Genomic DNA, 18,342 nt, shown 5'->3' with positions numbered 1-18,342 from the left:
CCTGCCGCGCCAGCACCCCGTTCTCAGGCCGCAGGCGGGCGGGACCAGCGGCCGCGAGGGGCTGCAGCGGGTGGCCGGGCCCCGGCGGCCGGGGCGCAGGGGCGCAGGGGCGGCGCTGCTCCTGCCGGGACGCGGCCGCTGGGGCCTCGGGAGGAGGAGGCCGGAAAGGAGGCCGGGCGGTGGGGAAGGGGATGATTCATCCCGAGGAGCCCGAATTGGAAACGCCGCAACCTGGGAACAGCCTTACCCGGGCGGAGGGGAGCGCGGCGGGGGAGCTCGCCCCGCGGGGCCTGCGCCCCCACGACAGCCCCGCCGCGCCCGGCCCGCGGGCGGGAGTCCGGCCTCCTCCGCGCGCGGGTCAGGGGCGTCCTGGGCCCGGCGGCCGCGGTCGGGGCGGAGAGGCCGTCCCGGAGTCTCGCTCAAGTCTCTCCTGCTGCAGTTTCGGCGCTGGCCGCGGAGTTCTGGAAGAAGGGGGCGGGCAGGAGGAGGTCGGAGGCGGTGACTCCCCCTTCCGACGCTGCGGTATGTACAGCGCGGGGGGGGGGGCCCAGCGACCCCTGCGGACCCGGCGCCCCCCGCCCCGCCCCCCGCCTCCTCCACGGCGCGGCCACGTGCGGGGGTGAGGTCGGGCCGGGCCGGGACTTACCCTAGAGACGCCGCTGCTGGGGACCCCGAAACTCCAGAGGCCCCGGACCCGCGGGCTGGCGAAGGGGGTGCCGGCGGCCGGAGCCCCGCAGCCCAGGATGCAGCGGGGAGCGGCCCGCGCCCCCTCCCTCCCCTCCGCGCGCGGGCCGGGCCAGCTCGGGCTCTGCCGCGTCCCTGGCGCCGAGCTCCGCTGCGGAAAACCCGAGCGGGGGCGGCTCTCGCGGCGCGGGAAGATCCGGGGGTGGCCGCCAGGGATCTCCAAGCGTCCCGGGCGCAGCACCCCGACCTTCCCTCCCGGGCTTGGGTCCCCAACCTGGCGCTCCGACCCCAGGCCCGTCGGTTTAGTCCCCGCCTCCCGTCTTCTCTCCGCAGAGCGCGCAGACGGCGGCGGCATGACGGCCGGGAGCCCCGGAGGCCGCGGGGAGGCGCGGAGGAGCCCCGAGGGCCGCGTCTCGCGTCTGGGCCGCCGCCTGGGGCGCCGCCGGCGCCCGCGCTCGCCGCCGGAGCCTCTGAGGGTGCGGGCGCGGCTGCGGCTGCGCTCGCCGTCGGGGGCGTTCGCGGCGCTGGGCGCGCTCGTGGTGCTGGTGGGCATGGGCATCGCGGTGGCCGGCTACTGGCCGCACCGCGCGGGGGCCGCGGGGCCCAGGGCGGCCAACGCCAGCGCGCCCCCGGCGAGCGAGCTGCGACGCGAGGGCCGCGGCGCCGGCCGGACTCACGGCCCACACGAGCGGCTGCGGCTGCTGGGCCCGGTGGTCATGGGCGTCGGCCTGTTCGTGTTCATCTGCGCCAACACGCTGCTCTACGAGAACCGTGACTTGGAGACCCGACGGCTTCGCCAGGGGGTGCTGCGGGCTCAGGCGCTCCGCCCCCCTGAGGGGCCGGGCTGGGACTGCGCTCTCCTCCCCAGCCCCGGCCCCAGGACTCCCCGAGCCATAGGCTGCGGGGAGCCAGAAAGTTGGGACCTGTCCCCGCATCGGGGTACCTCACCCGTGCCATCAGTGCGGAGTCTGCGTTCAGAGCCTGCTAATCCTCGCTTGGGGTTACCTGCCCTGCTCAACAGCTACCCGCTGAAGGGTCCGGGGCTGCCCCCACCCTGGGGTCCACGCAACCAGGCCGGCCATGTGATTATCACCGTGCAGCCCTCTGGTTCCTGCATCGAACATTCCAAGTCTCTGGACCTCGGCTTTGGGGAGCTGCTGCTGGGGACCCCAGCAGCACGCGACTGTGCTCATCGAAGCTGGCCAAGGCTGGACCGCCTCAGTCTGGGAGGTTATGCAAAGCTGGGAGGAGGCGGAGGGGACTTGGGTGCCCAGGTGTGAAAAGCAGGGGGCAGCCCCTGTGAGGCTGAAGCATGGACCATGACAGCCGACCAAGAGCCTAGTAGATGCTCATCACACCAGACTGGGGATGGATGCTTTGGTCCCAGCAGCCGCCAAGGCTTTATGACTTGCATGGCGGCACAGAGATGCCAACTGCACAAGGGTTTTTTAAGCTGGAGAGAATGTGTCTTGGTGTGGAGTCTGGAGATCAGCATGACTTGGCTCAGGAATTCCTTCAGCCTCCAAAAGTGGCCTTAGCCCTGAACAGGTACCTGAGGGGGCAGGAGGTCCAGGCCAGGTGATGGGGAGATGCACCTGGTATCTTGGCAAACCCAGAGGGGTGGGCAAGGACTTGGGGATTGGAAGGTAGGTTGGGCTATGACAGGCTGGGCAGGCTCTCTCAAGGTGGCACTGGCGATGGGGCTTGGGCCTCGGGCCTCGGGTAGAGTGAAGACCCTCCACTGCCATCTGGACTGGGTAGAGTTGAGACCCTCCACTGCCATCTCGGCTGGGGACTGAGCCTTTAATTCCCGCCATGCTGACCCCTTCCTTCCCTCAGCCGTGCAGGGCACACGCCACTAGGGCTGCACTACTTACTGCCAATGCCTTCAGACTGAGGGTCTGGCCTCTCCCCAGACAGGTCTGAGCAGCCGCCTCCTCTCCTTTGTTGTGGCCTAGGCTGCAAACTCTCCCTCCTGTGGGCAAACAACATTTGCCAGTTCTCAGAAATCCTTTTATACAACTTTGAAGCTGCATTTTAGCCACCTTGAGTCATTTACTTTAGAAAATGGCTTGAGTTTGGGTCTCCCTACCTATTTTAATTTTTCCGAAATTGCAGGCAGAACACAACTTTAAAGGTTGATCAATCCTCCCAGAGTCAATTTTTTTTTAAATTTATTGAAAAATGCAATACAAGAAGCAAGACCAAACACATACTAAACACTACAACCACTTTCCTTACTACCGAAGGCCAAACAGCAGGCCTAATTATTGCCTATTTAATCTAAGGATGTTGCCAATTCGATTCTGTTGCCATTGTTCCTAGTTTGCCGAGAAATGTAAACTACTTGATATGATTCATAATTTTTAAAAAAATTTACAAAGCTCCTTCATTTTTGTCACCAAAATAATACATTTCAGAGAGATTTGTAAAAACCAGGCTGGGGCTGAGCTCCTGGCAGGCGTTTCCTGGAGCATTCCTCGGTGTGGGCCAGGCTGGAGCTCTGGCTCCACTTCCCTCGTGGATGTTGTCCCCTCGCCCGCAGCTGCTCCGCAGCACACGGGGGTGGGGGAGCCTCCGGGAGGGGCCCACAGGCCCTGACTGGGCTCTGTGGCCCTCAGCTTATAAATCCTGCTGGGTGGGTAGGTGGGTGGCAGAGACCTCGTGTGGCTTGGAGGAAATCTTTATTTCTCAAGTGGAATAAAAATAAAATTGCAGCAAGAGTTGTTACTGTGGTGTGTCTGAGTCACTTGGAAAATTACTGCCAAGTCTCTAACCCTGGAAATGAAACTCTCTTCTCCCCTCCTCACCATATCCACCTGGACAGAGTCTATTTTTCTTCACACACACATAATTGCAGGAAGGAAAAAAATCCACACAATTGCCAACTCCCAAGATCTGTTACCAGAGATGGAGAAAAGGGGAAGAAGTTTGGAAGGACACCCCTCTTGCTGGCTGTCCAAACCTCAGCTCTCAGTGCTGGGCGGGTGTTTAGAGAGCTCCTGATCCAATTTATAGATGGGGGGGGGTGCAGAGGAGAAATGTAGTGAGCTGGTGACACTGAGGGAAAGTCTAGACCCCCTGATCTGGACCATACAGAACATTACACATGCCAGGGCAGTGGATGTGCTGTGTCCTCTTCCTGTCCCCCATCCTTTTTTTCCCATAGATTTCAGCTTTGTGAGCCGAGTGGCTTTCAGCAGGACAGCTGGCGTTGGGGAGCAAGCTCACAGATTTGCTTGTTGGTGTGAGCTGGCTTTTTAACTTAGCCACCGCTCCTGGCATCATGGCCCATTTCAGAGCCTATGCCCACAGGCTGTAAGTCTATTCCTGAGATGGGGTGCTCTCCTTTCCCCAGGCCTGTCACATAGTCACCCAAATCCTCCTGCCTCTCCCCAGGGGGAGCTGCTGCTGGTTAGTCACAGTCTCACATAATTGCTCTAAGGAAACGCACATTCCTGAAATCAGTTCAAACCAATGGAGTTTGTCTAAACAGAACCCCATCAGTAGAGGCTCTGGACACATCACTGGCCCCCGCTGTGGGGAACAGAGGCTTCAGGCTTTTCTCTTTTGCTCACTGCCCCTGGGCCCCCAGTGATTGCCGGCTGTGACCCACCATCTATCTCGTGAAGTTCACTTCCGTCTTAGAATTCAAGCTCTTAAGAACTTCCGGGCAGATCTGATTACGAGAGACCAGAAGATTAAAGAAATCCTATTGAGCCAAAATGCCCCCAGATCTTTATCAGGAATGGTGGGCTAGGAGCATCAGTAATCATTTTCAAAACCAAACCAAACTAAAACAATCAAACCCAAATCCACCACAAAAATCAAGCCTATAAAACCTGACAGACCTCAGATAGCAAGAGGGACTGAGGGGAGCTGGTGTTTAGGCGCTCCGTCATGTGGGGTTTGTGGGGAGGGTGGGCCCTAAAACCAGAAGGGTGCCTGCAGGCAGGTGCTGGTGAGGAGAAGAAAGGAGTCCGCCCTACCGTGTGAGTCACACTCCCTGTAACCTGGGATTAGCGCAAGAGGCCCAGGGACGGTCTCCTAGAAATACTTTTAAGCAGGAACTGACGGAGGTAAACTCCACTCATTCCCCCATGTGAAGAGCACATTTCCAAAACTAGAAAAACTGTTTAAAAAAAACTCATTAACTTTCCTTCCCAAATCACTATTTAAAATGTGCCATTACAGCTTTTGGCCAAAAGTGCCTATTTTTCCGTGAGTTTTGGTCTCCTGAGATGGAAGGTGAGGGGAGCACTTGGCAGAGCCACTGCTTCTGATGAGGTAAGAGGGCAGTTGAAGAGGGAGGGCAGGAGGGTGAAGGCCACAGATATGTTCAAACATTCACAGTATCAGATCTATCTGAAGCAACTTCTCACGTCTTTGTTCTAAAGAAGCTCCACAAAGAACAGGCGGGAGGGAGGAAAAACAATACATTCTTAGCAGAGGTCTCTGTCTCACCAAAACCACCATCAACAAGGGGTCAGGGACATTTTCCTGGTTCTATGGATCAGGACAGTTGCCTCGCAGGACATTCTGGTGAAGTCACATCACTGGCTCCGAGACAGGGCTGGTTTATGAAGTTTCTGCTGACATTCAAAGGATTTAAAAGAAGGGAAGGAGCAGGGAAGCCCCATTAAGCTGGCTTTGGCCCCCAACACAGCCGACAGAGTCTCTGGAGGACTTCCCAAAGAATTCGGTGGACTCTGTCAGTATCTGGGTTGGAATAAATGGGGAGAGGCTAGGTTGAATGGGGTTATAAACCACCCATAAAAACCAAAAAGCTATTTTTAAAAACAGTCAAAGAGTGAAAAGTTGAACAATTTCTGGTATCACAATGTAGAAAAGGTATTAGAAAGGATCAATGAGATTCTGTAGAAGATGCTTGTTATAAACTCCAAATAGAAAATGAAAGAATTTTCTGATGAATAATCTTGAAAGTCTGAAGTCCTACTGAAGCGGGTTTGCTTTTTCTTTATCATTTTGCTGGTTTTCTCTTGGATGGGAGGTGGGCAGGGAGTTGGGGGTAGGATAGTTCCTAGAGGAGAGAGAGAAGCAAACTTAAAATCTGCAAAAGAGACAGCTACCAGGTCGAAGTTCTGATGGCTGCAGTGACAGGTCTGAGTGGCCTGTGGGTCCAGGCCTCCCCAGTTGACTGTTGGCTTCTTCAAGACGTCTGTCAAATACTTTCAGCAAGAATCTATCCAGATCTCTGACCCCCTAAAAGCAGCTACCTTCTTCCAACTTTCTTGTCTAGCCCCAGAACTTGTGCTATTTCTTCCCTGAACTCTAGGACCCCAGTTTCCAGGCAGCTTGGGTGCTTTTCTTGGTTTTGTTCCCCTCCTCTGGACCTCCCAGGTTTAGTCTCAAAGAAGCTAATGAGTGCAGAGAGCAGAGCAGCACGGAGAGGGGGCCAAGTGGAGAAGCAGGAGGAGGCATGAAGATTTAGGAGCTGAGCGGTGCTTACCCAAGTTTGGGGTATTTCCGGCACCTCCCACCTCCCCAACACTGCTGGCACTGCCCAGGGCAGGAGGGCAGCAGCTCCTTTAGTTGGAGCCAAATATTTCATAACCTCCCATGTCTTCCTTATCACTGTGGCCCCCTCTGGGAAGACGGCCCCTGCAGTGTCCAGGTTTCCTGTCCAATGCTGTTTGAGGTGGCATTGTTTACCTCCACCCCAGGAGGAAAAGTCCACACCTGAGCTCATTCCTCAGAGATCTCAGTCTCCTGATGGACGACCACCTTAGTCACTGACATGTCTGGATGCTGCTCCTTTGCTTCCTTGATGGCCTGGACGAGCACCTGAGAGAGAGACAGAACAACACCCATCAGGTAGGAAAAGCCCATTGGTGAGGGAAGGCAGGGGTCAGAGGACATCATTTCCCTGGCAAATTCAATCCTTCTGTCTGCAGGCCAGGGCAGCACCCACCCAGCCTGCACAGAGTGGCTCCTGGACTAAAGACACAGAGCTGTCTGTAAGGAGTCAGAGGGGACTTTAGGGGTGACAGCTGCCCCTGGCCAGGCGGGCCTGCGAAGATTCACCCAAGAAGTGAGTTGAGGGCCTCCCCTGGTGGCGCCAACGGTTGAGCGCAGCGCTGTGAATCTGTCCGCAGCCTCTACGGAGTGAGTTCGATCTGGGTTAGCCAGGGAGATTCCCACATGGCGCAGCAGACCTCTCCTGTCTCGCCCGCTGCTCCCCTCAGCAGTGTATTTCAGACAAGTCTGCCTGTTCTGTTCCCCCTGCTCTATCTCTGGTGAATCCTCTCACCCTCCTGCACATGTGGTCTGTACCCCATTCTAAGAAAAATAAAAATTAAAAAAAAAAAAAAAAAAAGAAGTGAGTTGAGAGCCTCCCTGGTGGCACAAGGGTTTAAGACACAACCTATGAAGCTATCTGCAGCCACTGCAGCACAAGTTCAATCCCTGGCTGGCCAGGGAGAAAACCACAGGGTCAACCCGCAGCAGACCTCTCCTGACTTGCCTGCTGCTTCCCTCAGCAGTGTACTTCGTCAGTCTGCCTGTTCTGCTCCCCACTCTGTCTCTGGTGAATCCTCTCACCCCCCCCCCACACCTCTGTCCTGTACCCCAGCTCTTGTATGCATAAATAAATAAATATTTAAAGAAAAAAAAAAGAAGTGAGTTGAAAGGACAAAGTAAAATCTGTGTTCAATGCAGGTTATCCAGGAAGTTCAGGACAGGAGAGGAAAACAAAAGAAAAAGAGAGAAATACCTTTGGCTAAAGTAGCAGACAGGGAGAGCGGGAAAGCCTGTTATATGCCACGCACCAGCCTAAGCACATCATTGTTGGCTTCATCTTCACAACAGTGCCGTGGATCAGGATAGCTACTGTCCTCATTCCCATTACTACTATTTTATGGATGAGGAGACTGAGATTCAGTGACTAAAATGCCTCATGTTTCACAGCCAGTAAGTAATGCAACAGGGGTATTATGTCTGTCAGACTTTCCCCTCTTTATCATTTAGTTTGGGGGAGGCTGTTTTGATCATTTTAGAAAATCCAAAGGAGCAGAGGGAAAGAAGAGTATTGATATCACTACTGTCCCAGCACTGCAAGTTTCTGAGCCTGAAGCCCAGAGCACCTCCAACACAGCCGTTGCGGGATGGTGGACTGGGCGTTCTGAGACAGGTCCCCCTATCAAAAAACACTCAAGCTAGATCTGACCAGCTGACTGTCGCCCCTGGCTTTTAAGAACTCTAAGACAGACAGGGAACATCCTCTTTCCATTTCTTAATTCCAGGAAAAGCCATTCTTGGAACTGGCACCTCCACAGGCCTCTGCTCTCCCTCCCTGACCCTGTCTGGCCAGCCCCATCTGCTTGCACTGCAAGTCCTCATTTCGGTCTCTGGCCTATACCAAGTTCGGTGAGGCTGCACCACGCTACGTCTCCTCAACAATCCTTCCCACAGTGCCTCCCACCCTGCCTACCACAACCTGTCTCCTCCTGCCACGTAAACCTCTGTGCCCAGGAGGCCGAGGGCTCTGGTGCATCTCTCTGAGCAAGCAAATGTGCCTGTCCCTTTGTCACAAGAACCTTGATAGCAAGCTATGATTATCTTTATTTTACATGGTAAAACTGTAGCTTGGGGAGCAGAATAACTTGCTCAAGGGCACACAACCAGGTAGTGGCAGAGTGGGGAACCAATTCAGGTCTATCTCACTGCATACCCCAACACCTCTGCCCGCCGCTCTTGCTGTCTGGCACAGACTGTGCACAGAGCAGGGGCCCACATCACACAGCCTGAGCAGGTGGGTGCAGGCTGGACATGCACAGGATCCATGGCACAGGGGCAAACAGGCTGCCAGGCCTCCCACTTGGGATCTGCAGCCTTGTTGCTGGACCCCTGGGCCTAGGGTGGTCAGTGTAAGTCTCAACCCTGCTACCAAGGGAACTGTCAGCAATGCAGCTCAGTTATTTTTTAAGGCACTCAGCATAAAGGCCACAGAATTACTGCTCCAGCACTCCTGTCAATGATTCCAGAAGCATTTGCATACAATCTCTTCCACCCCCTCTTCTCTGCAGCTTGACTGTTCTAACTTCACCCAGCAGAGAATTGGGAACATTAATTCTGACCTTATTATTTTCTAATTGCTTGTAGCACACAATTAGTGCCTAATTAACATAAAAACATAGAATTTTATCACTGCAGAGCCCATATATTATCTAGATCAACCTACTCTCTTTTAAGAGAAAAAAAAATCAGAGGCAAAGTGATTTGCCCAAGGTCACACAGCAAGCTAGGGATAGATCTAGGACAGAAATCAGGTTTCAAGTCTCCTGATTTCTAGTCCATCAGACTGTGCTCCCCTCCAGCTGTGTCCTCAGCTGCATAGCCCTCTGCGGGCTGAGACTGAGCCTTGGTTTTGACACCATCTCCGGCTCCTGGCTCGGGCGAGGGTGCACACAGCCTGGAGTAGCAGCACCTCCACCCACACAGGCATGCGCCGTATAGCCTGTGTCTACCGCCTCTCACCATGTCCTCGAGGGAGGACGCCACCATGGCCGTCCTCTAGATGAGGACAGAGGCGCACAGTATGAAGAGCTAAATATGGTAAGGATGAGAATTTGAACTCGAGTCTTTGAGTCTAAAGTCTGTTTCTTTCACAACACTCGCTTGCATTCCCAATCTGTGGACCCCACCCCATAGGCCTCTGTGCTCTGCTTCCCTTTGACCTTCTTGATTAAGAGCTGGAGCAGCAAAGGAGTTTCTTTGGAGATGATGCTGGCAGAGGTGTCTTTTGCCAGCCACTCGCTGCATCCAGAGGCTTGCTGCCCGGGGGCCGCCACGCCCAGCATCCCTTGTGCCTAGCACCCCATGCCCCACATCCCTCGCGTCCAGCACCCCCATGCCCAGCACCCCTTGTGCCCAGCATCTCCGCACAGTCCTACCTGATCATGGTCAATGTCGGCATCTCCTGTGATGACAATTCTCTTTTCAATCCGGGTCTCCGAAATCCCACCTTTTACAGTCTGAAACCAAAGAAAGATGGTTATGTTTGGAAGAAAGGAAAAGAAGGAGAGGTGAAGGGGGAGAGAAAGAGGGAGAGAGAGCAAGAGACTATTCTGGAAGCTCCACTCCACATTTTAACCTGCGGGGGTGGGGGCAGACTTATAGGATAGCTTTCTCACCTGCTATCCAAAATCCTGGCTGGACTGTCTGAAACGAGCATAACGCTCTTTCCCTGGATTGCTAACATTTTTAATAAGCTAAACGGAAAGTTACAATTCTCTATTTATTTACCTTTCCCTTTTTTTCCCCTCCCGGACACCACAGAAATTCAGCAAGTAAACCAAATAGGTATTTCTTTTGGCTCTTTTCCTGTACATCTTATTTTTAAGAGGAAAAAAATTAGAAGATGATGAGCAAAAATATCACACAGCTTGAAATTAGCCTGTTTTAGAGCATTTTCATATTTTTGATGTCAAAGATCTTCAAATAATGTCCCCAGTGGGAGTAAGTTTTCCAACTTGACAGATGAAGAAAACCAAGCTCTAGACATCAAGTCCCAGGCTTCTAGTTTCTGTGTGTTGATGACAGAGCTTGGTCAGGAATCTAGGTTGCTTACAAGAACAGGCACTTACCTCTTGTGTTATAACAAACATGGACTGTCTTTGATTTTCTGGGGGCAGTTCTAATTTTAGATAATTTCTCCCTCTTGTTCCACATATATTCTTTTTTTTTTTTTTTATAGAGGCATGTTTTTATTTATTTATTTATTTTTTATTTGTTTGTTTGTTTATACATGCACTGGGTACAGTCAGAAGCGCGGGAGGGTGAGAGAATTCACCAGAGCCAGAGCGGGAGCGGGAGGCAGAGCAGGCAGAAGGACCGAAGTACACTGCTGAGGGGGGCAGCGGGCGGCAGGAGAGGTCTGCGCGCCATGTGGGACCCTCCTCCAGTGGCCGGGGAGCAGCTGGGGATCGAACTGGCGTCGCAGAGGCCGCGGGCAGCTTCGCAACCCAGCACTCAACCGCTGCGCCACTGGGGAGGCCCTCCACATATATTCTAATAATTCCAATATTTCAGGACCCAAACTATAGTTTCTTGACCTTGGACATAACATAAAAATTCTTTGTTGGACCCAGAGTTCTGAATTCTGGCTTCAAAAATATGGTTGCATAATAATACCAGTCCTTTCTGCCCTTAAACTGACTTTTTAAATCTACCTTCACAGTTAGATATGGGACTCACTGACCAGAGACAGACAGGATGTCAAGAGAACAAACACATGTGACTTTTGAGACTATAAGCAGGCAGGAACACGCCTGGGTTCAATGCTGGAGGAAGCAGCAGGGCAACGTCACCTAGGACACTTGGAATAATTTGGCTCTGTAGGGATGAAAATCCCTGCTTTGAGGCTGGGGTCCTTCTTGCAGAGGCAGCTAGCCTGGCATGCGAACAGATCCCAGGAAGAAGGTCTAGCTGCTGTTACCTTGGTAATCTGAGTTGTGGTGGTGCTGCTTGTGGTCTCGGAGGTGATGGTCTGAGCGGTCAGCAAGACTCCTGGGTCCAAATCCCCATTGCTGTCATCAGCCTGCAGAAGGAAACACAGCTCATCACCAGGCCTCTCAGGAAGTTTTGGGGGCCAATATTGCAGGATGCAACTCTGCTCTTCAGCTGTCCACCCTAAAGCAAAAGCCCAATTCCCTTGCGCTGATCTTGAATTAATAAATTTCCTGGAAATAAGACTCCATTTAAAGAAGTTGAATGGGCCCAATTTCCCTAGCATTGGGTCAATGAGAGTGGATCAGAAAGGGGAGGCTGGAGTGTAGATAGTTCAACAAGAGGGATATTAATTACACACATGTGTACAGCCTTAATAGTTCACAGATACCTTCCAAAACATTATTTTTCCTGATGCTCACACAACTACTAAAAAATAAATGGGGCAGAGATTTATTAGCACTTCCAAAGAAAAATAAGTAAGAAAAATCAGTCAGAAAAGGTGAATGATTTTTCCAAGAATACAAGCAGTAAGTGACACCTGTCCTTGCTACAAATATGGTGTTCTCATCATACTTCCCAAGGTGGGAAAACTGAAAACTCTTTGCTGCTAAGGCATGGGTAGGTTCTGAATCACAAGGCAGAACTTTCCAGAAAGGACTGGGAAAGGTCCTTGCTGGAGTTGAAGAGGCCAGGGAGTCTCAGGCAACCTTCTCAGAAGACTGAAATGGGAGACTGGTGCCAACAAGGTAGGAACTGTCCCTTAAGGCGCACATGTGTTAATGACACTGTGACAATATAACTATTAGTGAAATGGGGTCTCCTTATTAAGAGAGGTATAGAAGTATTTAAAATGTTAGATTATAAGTAATCTATATAGGGAATGGGGAGCAGGGCTATTTCTTGTTTCTCTAGAGCTTACTCTATGGCTACAAAATTATATTATGATGAGGCTGAGAAATAACATTAGCAAAAAGGGAAGAGATGGTTGGCAGGGGCCAAACAGTCTGAAGAACATTATCAGCAATCATTTTGGCCATTGGTAAACTCTGAGTGGCTGATAACCCCATGACCAAGATGGAAACAACCAAGAGTAGGAGGATGGAGTCTGCCTCCAGCAACGTGCTTCTCAGATAATAGCAACCTATTTAAATACCTGGCACGGGTACTGCACACTGTCTTAGAGGGGGAGCTGGAGAACTGCAGTTATTGTCATAAAGAACCCTGCAGTAAAAATGTTTGGTTACTATCTTTCTCTGCCTTTTTTTGTAAGTCATTTGTATTATAAGCAGGGACTCCGAACTTTTTATGAACAGGAGGAGACCACATTTACTGAGCTAAAACTTCGAGATATTGGTGGTGGGAGGACAGAAGGAGGAGAAGAGAATTAGGAAGAGTCCCTGGCTGAGTTCCCGTCCAGATAGGAGGCTGAAGGAAAGAGAAGGACACGACTGAGAAGCGGTAGTGTTACACACGTGCCACCAACATACCAGATGTGTGACTGGCTGGCCCACTAGCACCCCTCAGCCCAGGCCCCTTAGCTCCTTAGATTCAGACTCAAGAAATATTTACTGTAGTCCTGCCAAGTACCGGTTACATAATGCAACTGTTATCTCAATTATATCCTTCACCATCTGAAATGGGTTCTAGTATTTCACTTACTGCAGAGTTAAGAAAACTGACGTCCAGAGAGGTTAATTTAGTTGTCAAAGTTCTAAAGTAGGGGCCTCCCTGGTGACGCAGGGATTAAAGTCTCAGTGCTATCAAGCTGTCACCAGCCACTGTGACAGGAGTTCATCCCCGGCCAGGGAGCTGGCCCCACAGCAGACCTCTCTTACCTCGCCCCCTGCTCCCCTCAGCAGTGTGTTTCAGTAGCTCTGCCTGTTCTGCTCCTCACTGTGTCTCTGGTGAATCCTCTCACCCCCTGCACCTCTGGTCTACACCCCAGCTCTTGTATGCATAAATAAATAAAAATAAAATCTTAAAAAAAAAAAAGTTCTAAAGCAGTAAGTGTTTCAACTAGGACTTAGGGCAAGAAACTTGTCTGAAGACAGGGGTGTGGGTCTCAGCTCAGATGATGATTAGTGGGCAAGCCATTCTGACTTTTTTAAAAAAGATTTTTTATTTATTTTTGTGTAGATGAGCTGGGGTGTAGGTCAGAGGTGCTGGGGTGGGGGGGAAGGTGAGAGGATTCACCAGAGACAGAGTGGGGCAAAGAGCAAGTGGATTTACTGAAATACACTGCTGAGGGGAGCAGCGGGTGAGATAGGAGAGGTCTGCTGTGCCATGTGGGTCTGCTCCCTGGTCAGGGATTGAACTCAGGTCTGCATGGTGGGCCTTTGCAGTGATAATGCTGAGACCTAACTCCTAGGCCATCAGGGAGGCCCCATTCTGACTTCTGAGCTTTGGTTTTCCCATTTATAACAGGCAATCCTGATGTGCTCTGCGTACAAAACAGTACTGTTGTGAAGGTGAAAAGGATTTAGACACAAAAATACTTTATAAATTATTATAAGGAAATTCATTTGTGTGTCAGGAAGGCTAACCCATTTTGAAGGGCTCCTCCTTTACTAAACTTGTGACTCTTTTTCTTCCTCCCACCACCCTCCTTTTCCAGCTCTGAAGAAGTTGGAAGATGGAAGAGACAATATTATGATTTCTGATCTACACTCTTCCCACATGGGGCCTCTCTTCTTTGACCCTCTTGCCCGTGTTTCCTCAAAATGGTACTGTGGCTTTGACAATTGCTTATAAAGTTAAACATACACTTACCCTACGACCCAGCCTTCCCACTCTTAGGTATTTACCCAAGATAAGTGAAAGCATATGTCCACAGCAAGACTTGTCCATGAATGTTTATAGCACTTTTATTCACATTTGACTCAAACTGGAATCATGTCAAGTGTCCATCAAGAGGTGAAAGGATAAACACTTTACATTCATACACTAGAGTACTACTCAGCAGTAAAAAACAATGAGCTATGAGTTCAAACAACATGGATGAATCTAAAACACAACTACGAAAGAGTACTGCTGTAGACTTCCATTTATATGAAGTCCAGGAACAGGCAGAACTAAGCGATGGAGAAATCAGTGCCCAGAGAGGGAGGACCGACTAGAAAAGACTGTGAAGAAAGTTTCAGGAGTAATGGAAATGTCTATCCCGAATGTGTCCTGGTAACACAGGTATGTACATCTGTCAAAACAAATCAAATGGATCATGTATAATCTCTGTATTTCACCACCTGCACACTTTACCTGGGGCACACATACAGGCATGTACACACAAACACAATCCTGCTTCGATTCCCATCTCCTTTCGCCACGTTACTCAAGGCGAGGGAATGGTGGACCAAAAAAAGAAAGTTCCTGGGCTTTACTTGTTGGTCAGGATAATAACAACAGAAGCAGAAATCGTTATGGTGAATAATAACAATTGCAAATAATAATCTAGTGCTTATTATGTGCCAGGCACTTTTTTCTACATATTACCCACACCATATATTGTATTTAGCTTTTTAATTTACCAATTTATCATGTAGATTATTCCCAAAAGAATACCATTATCTTCTTGAATGTACCATAATTTATTTAACCTGTTCCCTACTGATCGACATTTAGGTAACTTCTTGGTAGTGATGACTTAACTTAGATGCACACTCTGAGGCCATTAAGCTGGTGCATGGTCTAAGGTCAGTCTCCTTCCCACCCCTGACCACAGTGCTGCAGCCCAAGATCCCTTCCTCGGAGGCCACCCCTGGGTGCCTTGTTTTCTGAGGGCCTGATCAGAAATAGCATCTCCCTATGCACATCAAGGACACAGAACTATATTTCCTGTAGAGTGTTTTCCCTCCTCTGCATAGTGGCATGTCATTTATGCTACATTATACTGTGCTTTTTCATTTACTAATTTATCATGCACATTATTCCCATCAGAATTAAAAAAAAAGGTACCATCATTTATTTAACCTGTTCCCAGTTGAGGGAACATTTCAGTTGTTTCCATGATAGTGATGACTTAAAGGGTTCTTTCTCAAAGGTAGGTAATTCTTTGCCTATGTCCTCTGGCTAAGAGTGTGCACAATCTTAAAGTAATTTCCGATTCCTTCCTTTTTCAAAGCCCTTCACTGTCGAGTCTTATTCATTCAATTCTGTTGCTCTTGGCAAAGCTTTCTCCTCATTCCTCAGGCTGCACTTCAGTTCTCTACAAGCTTCTCCTCAGATCTGCCAAAGTCCTATTCTTATCTCCAGGCATTCCCCCACCTTATTGTATTCAGCACACAGCTTTATGAATCATCCTCCAAAATCAGTGCTTTAATTATGCCTCTTTATTACCAGTACTAAAAACTTCAGGCAATTTTTTATTATTTACCAAACTCAAATTTCACACCCCAGACCACAAGAAAGAAGGGGGAAGCAGACTAGTGTTAACTGAATGTCTATGAATACACCAAATCTTGTGATGGTAAGTAGTATTTTTTCCTTTTCTCTCTCTCTCTCTAATGGTAGGTATTATTATTCCAATTTTACAGCCAAGGAAACAGAGACTTGGAGACACTGGCAATTTATTTAAAGTTATCCACTTGGTTCATGAGTTAGGATACATGCCTGTTTGTCTAACTGCAAAGTAAATGCCTTTCATTGACAAGCTGCACTGTTTCCTGAAGGAGAGTATCATCATCCAATTCATGGTGATGTGAAGATGAACTGAAAGGATCTGAAATTACCTGGTCAGAGCTTCACCCGCTGCCTCCCCATCATGCAGGCTTCAGCAGAAATGGTACCTAATCAGAATTCTGCTGACTATTTCAGCCCCAAAGTAGATACCTCTCACGTGATCCCATAAGGACTGACTCTTTATCCTGTTTTAGTTTCTTTATAGCACTTATCAATGCCTGAAATTTATGCGTTTAAGTCTTTTACTGCATGCATGTCTTTCCTTACTAGAAGGTAATTCTGAAGGGTAGGGCCTATGTATACCATGTACGTGGCCTTGGCCTAATATAGAAATACTTAACAAAAATCTGTTACAGGAATGAATTAACAGCTCAGTTTAGAGAGAGAAATGTTTTTCTTATTTTGGGCTTCTACGAATAAAAAAAAAGCAAAGAAAAACAATTGAACTAAAGTATAAAGCCATCCCAGTTCATTCAAACTACTGAAAATGAAGGAGAAATTTTATTGAAAGTAGGAAGTAAATAAAAATTTTAAATAATTTTTTTTAAAGATTTATGTATTTATTTATACAAGCACTGGGTACAGTCAGAAGCGCAGGAGGGTGAGAGAATTCACCAGAGCCAGAGCGGGAAGCAGTACAGGCAGACTGACGATACACTGCTGAGGGGAGCAGCGGGCGGCAGGAGAGGTCTGCGCGCCATGTGGGACTCTCACCCAGAGGCCAGGGGTCGAACCGGTGCTACAGAGGCTGCGAGCAGCTTCGCAACCCAGAGCTCAATCGCTGCGCCACCAGGGAGGCCCTAAATACATTCTTATGTGACTTTAATTATATTAATTTGATTATAATTATGACAGTTTTTTTTATGATATCAGATATGATGTTCACGTAAGTTCCACACAGTATTATATCTTATATAATCCTCCTAACAAAATCATGGCACTAACCTCATGGTGTGGAGGGAGTTTGGTGGGATTAAGGCTCAGAAACATTCAACTACTTGCTTAAGTTAGTAAATCGAGGAGCCAGGACCTGAACTCAGGTTTGTCTGACACAAAGCCAGTGTTCCTAACCATCGTACTAGACTGCATTTCCTAACAGTACTGAGTGGATCTAAGTAGTCAGATCCCAGACAATTTTGCTTTTATTAAAGTACTTTTTGGGCTAGTCACAGTTCTATAATCTTGTCACCTCTTCTAAAAAGAACTGTCCCAGAAGAACTAAGCATTTATTTACAGCACCCGATTAGAAACCCCATGAGGAAAGAAGGTAATTTATCACGTTCATGCCAGCCTTGGGGTCTGAAGCATCCAGCCGAGTCCTACCTGGGCAGCCTCATAAGTGATGGTCTTGGTCTCAGTGTGGACAATGGGGACGTCTTTGGTTGGGATTTCACTTTTCACAGCATTGGCAGTATCTGAGATGGTGACCGTCTGAGTCTTCACCAGGGGAGGCTGTGAAGCAGTAAAGAAACAGTTATAGGAGTCTCTACTGAAGGCTGTGGAGAGCTAATCTTCTGACATTGATTTGAGCAAAGTGACAGATCTAAGAAAGCAAAGGGCTAGCTCCATCTCTGCCCAAGACTAGGACATCACTCCACAGAGGTCCCGACAAGACGGTATGAAAGCATGAGGGATATTAAAGAACAGCATCACTGCAATCACTTCCATATGCTTAATGCAAAGCCAGAAAATCAATTATGATTGGTGATATAAACCACCTCAGACTGACCTTCAGAATTTGAATATAAAACTATTTGCTAAACAGCGTTGACTTTTGTTTGTCCTTGTGACTGTACCATTATCATTAAGAAAATCAGTCACATTTTCTCCACTAAGTACGAATGGTACAGGAAACAGCAGTGGCACTGGAATGCTCTGGAATTCATTAACTTCTTTCAAATCAATGTCAGACATTCACTTTGGATTATTGAGAAGAAACAGCATTTGGGAAACTGGAAAGAAAATAATCAGTTCAACCACCACCTGGTGATTAATCTCAGAATTTCAGAAGAACGAAAGTAGTAAAATATCACAGGCTGCTTGTCTAACAGCTCACCTTCCCCAAGATGATAAATCACCCTAAAACTTCTATTTGATTGTAATAAATTAAGTGGCACCCACCTCAGCACAGGAGATTAGTGACTGTGATCATGGAAGCCGGGGTGAGTGGGGGCAGTGGGAGTGGTGGGCAGTGTACTATATGGTGCAAGGTGTAAATAATTATTTGGGGCCTGAAAACTCATTAAAAACATCAGTTACCCCTTTTACTTAAAAGCATTTGTAAGTTTGAGCATGGTCTCAGAACACTGAAGCTCCTCATCACAGATGTCTCAGAAATTCACCTCTTCAGATATAAGAACAAGGGAAAGAGGAACACACTTACATTGGCTTCATAAAGATAAACAGATGGCCTCACTCCCACTAGTTTTGTTAAGGGGAGAAAGCATTTGTAGCCACAGAGTTAATATCTCTGAATAAATGTCTCAGAAGTAATTCAAGGGTTCCGATTTTATT

The 18,342-nt window shown here is 49.2% G+C and overlaps 2 protein-coding genes across 6 annotated transcripts in view; one reads left to right on the top strand and one right to left on the bottom strand.

Moving 5' to 3' along the window:
- Positions 1-1,037: 1,037 nt before the first annotated feature.
- On the top strand, positions 1,038-1,964 carry TMEM200B (transmembrane protein 200B; the record flags this gene model as incomplete). Its single annotated transcript, XM_084243720.1, has 1 exon — positions 1,038-1,964. One exon carries the CDS (start codon positions 1,038-1,040, stop codon positions 1,962-1,964), a length of 927 nt encoding a protein of 308 aa, XP_084099846.1.
- A 4,426-nt stretch (positions 1,965-6,390) lies between these two features.
- The window catches only part of EPB41 (erythrocyte membrane protein band 4.1), a gene marked incomplete at both ends in the record, with an annotated part of 80,342 nt that continues 68,390 nt past the window's right edge, over positions 6,391-18,342 (bottom strand). For all 5 annotated transcript variants that reach the window (XM_084243136.1, XM_084243137.1, XM_084243138.1 and 2 more), the window contains 4 exons: positions 6,391-6,489; positions 9,597-9,677; positions 11,141-11,242; positions 17,152-17,280. In XM_084243136.1, the coding sequence (XP_084099262.1) occupies positions 6,391-6,489; positions 9,597-9,677; positions 11,141-11,242; positions 17,152-17,280 (411 nt within the window). The remainder of the gene's footprint in view (positions 6,490-9,596; positions 9,678-11,140; positions 11,243-17,151; positions 17,281-18,342) is intronic.

The sequence above is a fragment of the Talpa europaea genome (assembly GCF_964194135.1).
Source record: "Talpa europaea genome assembly, chromosome: 9".
Classification (NCBI taxonomy): domain Eukaryota; kingdom Metazoa; phylum Chordata; class Mammalia; order Eulipotyphla; family Talpidae; genus Talpa; species Talpa europaea.
This window is presented reverse-complemented; position numbering and strand designations above follow the sequence as displayed.